Source organism: Carcharodon carcharias, chromosome 20 (assembly GCF_017639515.1).
Source record: "Carcharodon carcharias isolate sCarCar2 chromosome 20, sCarCar2.pri, whole genome shotgun sequence".
NCBI lineage: Eukaryota > Metazoa > Chordata > Chondrichthyes > Lamniformes > Lamnidae > Carcharodon > Carcharodon carcharias.
In genome coordinates this window covers 36032668-36044685 of record NC_054486.1, presented here as the reverse complement: position 1 = coordinate 36044685, position 12018 = coordinate 36032668, and the positions used below count along the sequence as shown (strand labels likewise).

Sequence of the window (12018 nt, the reverse complement as noted above, 5' to 3'; positions counted from 1 at the left end):
AAACCATTAATATCACTCTGGAGTCGACAGCCATCCTCTTCACTGTCAACTACATGGCCATTTTTTCTGTCATCTGCAAATTGCCAATCAAGCCTCCCACATTTAAGTCTAAATCATTAATATATACACCAAACAGCAAGGGCCCCAACATTGAGCCCTGTGGAATACCACTGATAACTGTTTTCCATTCGCAAAAACATCCATTGACCATTACCCTTTGTTTCCTGTCACTGAGCCAATTTTGGATCCAACTCACCACGTTCCCCCGTATTCCATGAGATCTCACTTTTCTGACATCTGCCATATGGGACCTTGTCAATTGCCGGACTGAAATCCACATAGGCAACATCCATGCACAACCCTCGTGAATCCTCCTTGTTACTTCCTCAAAAAATTCCATTCAATTAGTAAGATCTTCCCCGAACAAAACCAGGCTGATTATCCTTGATTAATCCGTGCTTTTCCAAGTGACAGATTATCCAGTCTCTCAGAATTGTTTCCAGTAATTTGACCACCACTGAAGTCAGACTGACTGGCCTATAATTTTCTGGCCTATCCCTCACATCCTTTTTAAATAATAGTACAACACCCACAGACCTTCAATCTTCTGGGGCCTCGCCTGTATCCGGCGAGGATTGGATAACAGTCCTCACAGCATATGCTATTTCCTCCCCTGGCCTCCTTCAACAGTCCGGGATACAATCCATCTGGCCCTGGTGATTTCCCCATCTTCAAGGATGCCAGTCCCTCCAGTATTCCCTCTCTCACTATACTTATTGTACCTAATATTTCACACTCCTCTTTAACTAGAATGTCTGCATCATCCCTCTCCTTAGTGAAATCAGAGACAAAATAGTCATTGAGAACCCTGCCCACATCTTCTGCATCAAATTACCATGTACATCTCTGACAGACGGCTACCCTTTCCTTAGATATTCTCTTGCTCTTAATGTACTGGTAAAACATCTTAGGATTTTCTTTGATTTTACCTACCAATATTTTTTCGTATCCTCTCTTTGCTTTCCTAATTTCCATTTTTACCTCACCCCTGTACTTTCTGTACTCCTATAGGCTTTCCACAGTATTAAGTCTTTTGTGACTGTCATAAGCTTTCTATTTCTGCTTTATCTTGGCCTGTATGCTTCGGGATAATCAAATCTACTCTAGATTTGGCAGTGCCACCCTTTTTTGTGGGGACATGTCTGGACTATGCCCATAGAATCTCGCCTTTGAATTCCTCCCACTGATTTGACAGTTTTACCTTCCAGTAACATATGCAGTCCACTTTTGCCAGCTCACCTCTCAGCTTTGTAAAACTTGTGTTCCTCCAATTTAGAACATTTACTCCCGTTCTATCTTTGTCCTTTTCCAGAACAATGCTAACTCTAACTATATTTGGTAATCATCTCCAAAATGGTCCCCCACTGCTACTTCATCCACTTAAGACTAAATCTAGAACTGTGCCCCATCTCGTTGGGCTTGTTATGTGCTGACTAAAAAAAGTTCTCTTGAATATAGTTCAAGAATTTAGCGCCCTCTGTGCCCTTCACACTGTTCATACCCCAATTAGGATAGTTGAAGTCCCCAATGATTACAGCCCTATTGTTCTTGCACTCAGAAGTCTATCTACGTGTTTTCTACTTTAACTCCCCTCCACTATTTGGGGGTCTATAGTGCACTCCTAGCAATATGGCTGCCCCTATTTTATCTCAGAGTTCAACTCATATGGCCTCATTTGATGCTTCATTTCGTAAATCACTCCTCCTCACAGCTGTATTCTTGAACCAATAATGCTACACCCCAACCTTTTTTATCCCTCTCTCTATCCTGCCTGAAAACTCTATATCCAGGGACGTTCAGCTGCCATTTTTACCCCTCCTTAAGCCAAGTTTCCATTTTAGTGATGATATCATGCTGCCATGTGTCTATCTGTGCCCTCAGCTCATTGGCCTTATTGATTATGCTCCTTGCATTTACATATGTACCTTTTAACAGTGCCAAATTCCTGCACTATACACTTTTTAATCTGTGCCGCTTGTGTTTCAGAGTCACTCACTAATTCTCCATCTCCAGTTCCTGCTCTGAATTTGCCTTCAGGTTCCCATCCCCCTGCCAATCTAGTTTAAACCCCCCCCAGCTGCACTAGCAAATCTCCCTGCGAGGATATTCGTCCCAGTCCTGCTCAGGTGTAGTACAGGTCCCACCTTCCCCAGAATCAGTCCCAATGCCTCAGGAATCTGATGCCCTCCCTCCTACACCAGCTTTCCAGCCATGTATTTATTCATTCAATTCTCCTATTTCTATACTCGCTTGCACATGGGACTGGGAGTAATCCTGAGATTACTGCTTTAGTGGTCCTGCTTTTCAATCTCCTTCCTAGCTCCCTAAATTCTGCTTTCAGGACCTCATCCCCTTTCTTACACAAGTCATTGGTACCAACGTGGACCACGACCTCTGGCTGATCACCATTCCCCAAAAAGAATGTCCTGCAGCCGCTCCGTGACATCCTCGATCCTGGCACCAGGGAGACAACATACCATACTTGAGTCACGTCTACGGTCATAAAAACACCTGTCTGTTCCCCTAACCAAAGAATTCCTTATTACTACTGCTCTTCCCTCTTCTTTCTCCCCTCCTGTACAGCAGAGCTGCCTATAGTACCACAAAACTGCACTGCTCCAAGGAACCAATATCCAAAATGGAAAACCAATCGGTCAGCGAGACTCCAGGGGACCCCTGCACTACCTGCCTAATTTTCTTGGACTGCCTGGCAGTCACCCATTTTCTTTCCATCTCCAGGCTCCTAAGTTGCGGTGTGACCACCTCTCTGAACGTGCTATCCACATAGTTCTTGGCCTCGCAGATGCGCCACAGCGACTCCAGCCAAGAGCTCAAGGTTCTGCAGCTGGTGACACTTACTGCACATCTACACATCTGGTCTGCCATGGCTTCCATTTACTTCCCTTCTGTTAATTTAATTTTATTTTGGTTTGCTTATGCAACTTTATTTTATTTGGCTTCGACTTAACTTTATTTCCCTGTTGCTTGTCTTTCTTACTTAAATGTAAACAGCCTCTTCTTTTTAAAAAAAGTGTGCTTTTCTAATTCTCAGCTACTTGAAGAGCCTCCCAACAGCAGTTTCTCACCAACCGATGTACTTATGTTTCTCCAGTGATGTTAGGTGCTGCTATCTGCCTGTCCCAGGGTCCTCCTCCCGCATGAATGTTTAAAGTGGTGGATATCACACCAACCGACTAAGTGTTTTTTTACTGGATGGTGTCAAGCTTCTTGCGTGCTATTGGAGCTGCACTCATCCAAGCAAGTGGAGAGTACTCCATCACACTCTTGACTTGTGCCTTGTAGATAGTGGGCAGGCTTTGGGCAGTCAGGAGGTGGGCTACTCACCACAGAATGTGCAGCCTCTGGCCTGCCCTTGCAACCATAATACTTATGTGGCTGATCCAGTTACATTTCTGGTCAATGGTGACCTCTAGGAAGATGATAGGGGATTTTATGATGGTAAAACTGTTGAATGTTCAGGAGAGATGGTCGAGATATTCTCTTCTTGGAGATGGTCATTGTGTGGCACAAATGTTATTAGCCACTTTGGATCCCAAGCCTGAATGTTGTGCCGGTCTTAAAGAGGTCTGTTCCGCTATGCAACATTATCTGGAGTTCTGATGGAACTGATCATAATGTAATCATCAGCAAAAATTCCCATTTCTAACCTTAAGATGGAAGGAAGCTCTTTGATGAAATAACTGAAGATGGTTGGACTGAGGACACTACCCTGAGAAACTCCAGCAGTGATGTCCTGGGGCTAAGATGAATGACCTCCAGCCACCACAACCAACTTCATTTGCACTTGGTATGACTCCAACCAGTGGAGAGCTCTTCCCAATGACTTACTAAAAGGTCCTTGAGGCCACACTCTGCCAAATGCTGTCTTGATCTTAAGAACAGGCATTCTTACAAGTACGTAATCAAATTGTCCTACATTTAAAAAAAAAAACTGTGGCCTCTTAGTCACAAACTTTGATCTCTTTATTGACTAACTGGAAAACACCACTGCATTCTGTTCTAGTGATTTGAACGTCCGTCATAATCATACAGAAGTGAAGGACGTTTTACTAAAAAAGATGAAATGAACTGAGATAGCAGAGCAATATTTTCTTCAAATTCACTCTCAGGATTTGGCGTCACTGACAAAGCCAGCATTTACTGCCCATCTCTAACTGTCCTTGCTGGGCCAACATAGTTGTGGATCTGGAGTCACATATAGACCAAACTGGGTACAGACAACAGGTTTCCTTTCCTGAAGAAGGTTAGTAAATCAGATGGGTTCACCATCCAGTGGTTCTATTACTGATAATGGTGTTTAATTCCAGATTTTATTTATTGCCTGAATTTAAATTCCCCAGGTGCCTTGGTGTGATTTGAACGTTCATCTCCAAATCATTAGCCAAGGGCTCTGGATTATGAGTCAACTATGCTACCATTCCCTTTTGATATGACATGGACGTAAGCTTGCACTTCCTACAGTTTCTAATCTTAACTGAGCTGCAATGGAGACATTTAGCAGAAGGCTGGGATTATCTACTTGAGTTGAAGAGGTGAAGGAAGAGTACCAGAATGTGTCTAACCAGGACCTGCGTATCAGGTAACAAGTAATTGGGAATGATAACATACTAGGTTGTTCCTTTAACATTTACAATTAAGCAATAACTCGGTAATACACCCCTCCCCATTATCTGTTTACCTCTATGGAGGACAAAACACTTCTGGAATGTAGGTTATTAAGTGAAGGGAGAGTTATGGAGAGGTTTTCCAGTCAATTGTTTGGTAATTTGAAGATCAGCAAAACGTATTAGAATCTGCCAAAACATGTCACAGACCAAGATGGGTAAAAATAGATAAATAGAAGAATAGAACCTGTACCAGTGGGGAGAAATTTTCTTGAACAGTTCAGGAAAAAAAATGCAATATCTCGATAGCCATAATTAGAATTGTGCATTGACAGTTTAAATTACTTTTCACAAATGGTGGTGACGAAGCAGAATGGACTGCACAAAGAGGTCATGTGTGAAGACATTCAAAGAAAAAAAAGATATATTTCAGGTTGGGCAACTGAAAGGCATTAGATTTTGGAAATAGGCTGTTATTTTCTCATCTATAATAAGTGTGCGTGTGTTGGGATACAGGACCTCACCAGCATAAAAGGATGTGGTAAATGTCTTTCTTCTTTTTCACCACCATTGCCTGACTCTTGCTGGTGTATAGTTCTTGGACACAAGTGGCCTTATCTCAGTTAACTGTTCTCTGGGAACTTGGGGCAGTATGCATTGACAGACTATGCTGTCTTGGAGGGCACCACAGCCACACCCAATCCCGTTTTCACATAACACATACATGGTCCGGTGCACCAACTGATAGCAACTTTCCTCACCAGTATTACCCCAAATGCTTCCATGCCCAAGATCAGCAAACATGTTGTGGATCAAAAGGTAACCATTTGCTCTGCATGGTTTAGCATTATATTGGCTTTATCCAGTAAATATTCTGTAAATCTCATGAACATTTTAATTATATAACAAAGACTGAGAATTTAAAAGAAAACTCAACTATGGATTGAACAGCACTTAGATGAGGCACTAAAAAGCTGGAGTGTAACACCCGCTTGATGGATTACTTACTAAGCCTTGATCCGATACGTTTGTTTCAAATCCATCAACATTCTCTTCATTGAAGAACATTTCTTCAGGAACTGCTGGAATCTAAGAAAATATCGACAACGTTGTTGAAATTTGGATTATATTCCATGCATACTCATTTCACATCTTAGTATTTTCATTGCTCATTTCAGAGCACGTTTTGTTCCCATAAGACTCAGATCTCTGAAGCTGGAAAAACTCTGGAGACTTTGGAATGTAGTCATTTTCAAAAGATTCTTCTTTTATCACCTGTAAGAATTCTGAGTTCACGGGCCCCAAACCTTCCTTTAGTAGGCACAGACCCACCCAATTAAACTGCCCAGTAAAAAATGCCTGGTGAGACTAGCAGAATTACCACATTGGGACACTGTTGGAGGTGTACTGTTGAGGTAAACTAGGTAAACAGAGAATAGCTTAAGAATTACAAGGTGCAGAGGGATCTAGATGTTCTCGTACAGAAAATCACAAGAAGTTAGTATGCAGGTACAGCATGTAATCAAGGTGGCTAATAGAATGCTATCCTTTATTACGAGAGGAATTGAACATAAAAGTAAGGATGTTATGCTTCAGTTATACAGGCCATTGGTGAGGCCACATCTCAAATACTGTGCGCAGTTTTGATCTCCTTATTTAAGAAAAGATGTAAATGCATTAGGGACGATTCAGAGGTGGTTTACTAGATTGATACCTGGAATGAGCAGGTTGTCTTATGAGGAAAGGTTAGACAGGCTGGGCTCATTTCCACTGGAGTTTAGAAGAGTGAGGGGTGACTTGATTGAGTATATAAGATCTTGAACAGAATTGACAAGGTCAACATGGAAAGGGTGGTCTCTCTTGTGGGTGAGTCAAGAACTAGTGGGCACTGTTTCAAAATTAGTGTTTGCCCTTTTAGGACAGATGTGAAATTTTTTCTCTCAGAGGGTTGGGCTATTTTGGAACTCTCTGCCTCAGAAGGCAGTGGTGGCAGGGGTCATTGAATACTTTTAAAGTGGAGGTAGATAGATTCTTGTTACACAAGTGAATCAAAGGTTATCAAAGGTAGATGGGAATGTGGAATTCGAACACAAACAGATCAGCCATGATCATATTGAATGGGGGAGCAGGCTCAAGGGGCCAACTTTCTGCACCTGCATTTAACCTGGAAGTATTTGATGGGCCATGATCCATCTTTCTGATTCCCCTGCAATGTACCTCAAAGGCGTACAGATATTTATGACAGCTCGGCAAAGTCTTCTGAAGCAAGAAAAGACATGCAGGATGAGGAAGACACCATTGTACTTGTACTTTAAAAAAGAAGCCTACTAATACATTTTGGAAAAGTTGCAAGGTGCACATGCTCAGAATGTGACGTGGTTTGTAACTCTACAACTGTTCAGGGGATAAAAACATCCAGTCAAAACCTAAGCTTTTGAGATCAGCTGAAGTAAAATCTTTAATGAAGATGTTGAAAGCCACAAAAAGTTCCATGGGTAAATTAATTCCAACAACAGTGACTGCACTTCAAAAGTACTTAATTGGTTGTAAAATGCACTGGGACATCCTGAGGTCACGAAAAGACACTTCATAGTTTTAAGTCTTTCTTCCCTCACATATGATTCATTCTCAAGAAAACCTGCATTCACTGTCCAGCCCTAGTGACCCTTGAGAATATAGAAAGCTGCCTTACTGAAATTGGGTGACATTTTGAAAGGTTTTATTTTGCGGAAAACTATTTTGGCCCAATATTCCTTTAATTTTCTTTGTGGGTTTTGTTCATTACAACGCACGATTAACATTTAACATTTCTGAACAATACCTTATAGGGGACAACCTGCGACTTGCCTGTGCAGTACTTTCTGGATTGCTGTACGACCTTACACATGCAGAGTTCAGCAGGGCACTGTTCCGGACATTAAAAAATTCACTTACGTAAAAAGGCTGACGTACAAATGGACTTGGATTTTTTTTTCTCTACAGCAATGGGATTAACTTCCTGCCTTTAAAAAAAAATCATAGGTTCTCCTGACTGATTAGATTGTTTTCAGAAATCTTCAATAGTTTCTTCCTGTTGGTTTCTCGGCTGTTTTCAGTGGTTCAGTTGCTAACACTCACCTCTGAGTCACAAGACTGTTGGTTCAAGTCCCACTGTAGAAACTTGAACAGGTAACCCAGGCTGAAGTACTGAGGCAGTGCTGCATTGTCGTGCCGCCTTTTTGGTTGAAACGTTAAGCAGGTGCTCCATCTGCTTGCTCAGCTGGACATAAAATATTCTATGGCACTATTCAAAGAGGAGGTAAGAAGTTCTCCATAGTGTCTTGGCCAATATTTATTCCTCAACCAACATCGCTAAAAACAGATTGCTGTTTGTGGGACCTTGCTGTTCACAAATTGACTGCCACCATTCCAACAACAGTGACTGCACTTCAAAAGTACTTAATTGGTTGTAAAATGCACTGGGACATCCTGAGGTCACGAAAAGACACTTCATAGTTTTAAGTCTTTCTTCCCTCACATATGATTCATTCTCAAGAAAACCTGCATTCACTGTCCAGCCCTAGTGACCCTTGAGAATATAGAAAGCTGCCTTACTGAACTGCCACAGACCATGTGGTGAAAGTGCTCCCACAGTGCTGTTAAGGGAGGATAGTAAGAAGAAATCTTGAAGCAAAGACTGACACTTCCAGCATTCTCTACCAATGAACTATCCAAATTATGTATTACAAATCAGTCAGACATTTGAAAAACCCATTACCTCAAATATGCATTCAGTAGTTTTCAAACCCAAAACCAAATAATTTCATTTAACACTTGATAAATACTTGCCTGGAAAAGCCACCCCAGTACAGCAAGGATCAACAACTTGTTCAGGAAATTTCTATTTTGCTCACTTGTTAGAACCAAGGATCTGTTTGATGAACCAGAGTAATGCCATTTTAATTTTATATATAAACAAATATCCAGGTTTCCATCTCCTCCCTCTTTTAAAGTATACTATCAAATACCAGAGAGTCATTTGTTAACCAAATGATTATCACTGGAGGAAGTTCTTGGATTGAACATAGTGTTTTTTTAAATTTACCAATCAAAACAATATATCTTGTTATATATTTTACTCTCAGGGCATTTTCAGGATCGTTCATGTATACAAAGAGCTCTTGTTGACATATGTGGATATACTAGTATAGCAATGCTATACTGTTCAGAATCAGGCTGTTTTGTTGGCAGAACTTTCATTGTGAAAGTTTGATTGACCAGAGCAATACAAAGTATAAAAACCATTGTGCTAAAACACTAGGTAGGTACAAAGAAAAAGGGAGAAACAGCAGTATCCCCAAAACTGGTATTAGATTAGCCGATTAAGATTTTGTATCCTCTATTCCAACTGTACCGGATTTGAAGAATAATTCCACTGGGATAGGTGGGTTCGGTGTCCCAGTCAACAATTCTCCCACAACTAAATCAGACTAACTGATCATCTCATTGCTGACTGTGGTACTTTGCTACACACTGTCTGTCTGTCCAGCAACACTCAGGAAGGTCAACACCATCCATAGAGCCATAGAAAAGTTACAGCACAGAAGAAGGCCATTTGGCCCACCTTGTCATGCCAGACCGAGGACATCCAAGTGCCCTTTCTAATCCCACCTTCCTGCACCCGGCCTATAGCCCTGCTTTTTATTGCACTTAAGGTGCAGATCCAGTTACTTTTTAAGAGTTTAGAGTTTCTGCCTCTACCACCAACTTGGGCAGCGAATTCCAGACACCCACTACCCTCTGCCTAAAAATGTTCTTTATCATGTTCCCCCCACCACACCTTCTGCCACTTATCTTGAATCTATGTCTAACGGTTCTAGAATTCTCCACCAAGAGAAACAATTTTATCCTGTCTGCTCTTATCTATTCCCCTTATAATTTTGTACCTCAATCAAGTCATCTCTCAGCCTTCTTTGTTCTAAGGAAAATAACCCCAACCTATCCAATCTCTCCTCGTAGTTACACTTTTCTAACCCTGGCAACATTCTTGTAAACCTCCTGTGCACTCTCTCCAGAGCTATTTCATCCTTCCTGTACTGTGGTGACCAGAACTGCACACAATACTCCAGTTGTGGCCTCACCAGTGTTTTATACAATTCCAACACTTTATCCTTACTTTTATATTCTATACCTCTGCCAATGAAGGAAAGCATTCCATATGCCTTCTTTACAACCTTGTCTACTTGAACTGCTGCCTTCAGGGACCTGTGCACTTGTACGCCAAGATCACTCACTTCATCTACCCCTCTTAGTATATTCCTATTTATTGTGTAATCCCTGTAACTATCTGACCTCCCTAAATGCATACCTCACACTTCTCTATGTTAAAATCCATCTGCCACTTTACCGCCAACTCTACCAACCCATCTATATTGTTTTGGAGATTATGGCTATCCTCTATACTATCCACTACTCGGTCAATCTTCGTGTCATCTGCAAATTTCCCAATCGTGCCCCCCACGTTCACGTCCAAATTGTTAATATATAACACAAACAGCAAGGGTCACAACACCAAGCCCTGTGGAACACCACTTGAGACAACTTTCCATTCGCAAGGGCATCCATCGACCATTACCCTTTGTTTCCTGTTACAAAGCCAACCTTTTATCCAGTTTATCACATTACCCTGAATCCCATGGGCTTTTATATTCCCGACCAATCTGCCATGTGGGACCTTGTCAAATGCCTTGCTAAAATCCATGTACACAACATCCACTGCACTACCTTCATCAACCCTTCTTGTCACTTGCTCAAAGAATTCAATCAAATTTGTGAGGCAAGACCTTCCTTTAACAAATCCATGCTGACCATCCCTGACTAGTCCATGCCTTTCCACATGACAGTTAATCCTATCTCTCAGGATTGATTCTACTAATTTGCTCACCACTGATGTAAGACTAACTGGCCTATAATTGGCATTTCCTTTGATCCCTTTTTAAACAATGGAACTACGTTTGCATTTCTCCAATCTTCTGGTACCTCCCCTGTATCTAGTGAAGATTGGAAAATCATCCTCAGAGCATCTGCTATCTCCTCTCTGACTTCCTTCAGCAGCCTCGGAAACAATCCATCTGGCCCTGGCGACTTATCAACTTTCAAGGATATCAACCCTTTGAGTACTTCCTCTCTCTTTATGACTATCCCCTCCAATATCTCGCAGTGTTCCTCCTGGACTACTACATCTACATCCTCCCTTTCCTTTGTAAACACGGAGACAAAATATTCATTCAAAACCCTTCCCACAGTCTCTGCATCGACACACAAGTTTCCATCTTCATCTCTGATAAGACCATAAGACATAGGAGCAGAAATCAGGCCACTCGGCCCATCGAGCCTGCTCCGCCATACAATCACGGCTGATAAGTTTCTCAACCCCATTCTCCCGCCTTCTCCCGGTAACCACAATGAGTTCACCCGCAGCTCCAGCTCCGAAATCCGGTAGGCTAGTAGCTGCATTTGGACACACCTTCCACACATGGTCACCAGGGAAAGTGTCCCTCATTTCCCACATCTTGCAGGAGGAGCATATCATGGGTCTGAGTTCTCCTGCCATGACGTCCCTCTCAATTACGCTAGTTACTCCCTTTAAAAGTACGCAAGATGAAGCAGCCCACTCGATTGGCACGCCATCTACCATCTTAAACATTCACTCCCTCCATCACTGACACACAGTGTATATTATCTACTAGATGCACTGCATCAACTCACCAAGGCTCCTTTGATAGCACCTTCCAAACCTGCGACCTTTACCACCTAGAAGGACAAGGTCAGTAGATGCACCAGTGTGATTTGGACAAGCTGAGTGAGTGAGCAAATGCTTGGCAGATGCAGTATATTGTGGATAAATGTGAGGTTATCCATTTTGGTACCAAAAACAGGAAGGCCGATTATTATCTGAATGGCTATAAATTGAGAGAGGAGAATGTGCAACAAGACCTGGGTGTCCTTAGACACCAGTCACTTAAGGTAAGATGCAGGTGCAGCTGATAGTAAAGAAGGCAAATGTATGTTGGCCTTCATAACCAGAGGATTAGAGTACAGGAACAGGGATGTCTTGCTGCAATTGTACAGGGCCTTGGTGAGACCACACCTGGAATATTGTGTGCAGTTTTGGTCTCCTTATCTGAGGAAGGATGTACTTGTTTTAGAGGGAGTGCCGCGAATGTTTACCTGACTGATTCCTGGGATGGCAGGACTGACATGAGGAGAGATTGAGTCGATTAGGATTATATTTGCTGGAGTTCAGAAGAATGAGGGGGGATCTCATAGAAACCTATAAAATTCTAACAGGACT

General features: G+C 42.1%; 1 protein-coding gene across 3 annotated transcripts in view; it reads right to left on the bottom strand.

The window, feature by feature from the left end:
- The window catches only part of cdan1 (codanin 1), a 103065-nt gene that overhangs the window by 26810 nt on the left and 64237 nt on the right, over positions 1-12018 (bottom strand). For 2 of the 3 annotated variants that reach the window (XM_041214666.1, XM_041214668.1), the window contains exons 15-16: positions 8514-8595; positions 5694-5774 (exon numbers count right to left, since the gene is read on the bottom strand). In XM_041214666.1, the coding sequence (XP_041070600.1) occupies positions 5694-5774; positions 8514-8595 (163 nt within the window). The remainder of the gene's footprint in view (positions 1-5693; positions 5775-8513; positions 8596-12018) is intronic. The other variant, XM_041214669.1, reaches the window with a different exon arrangement.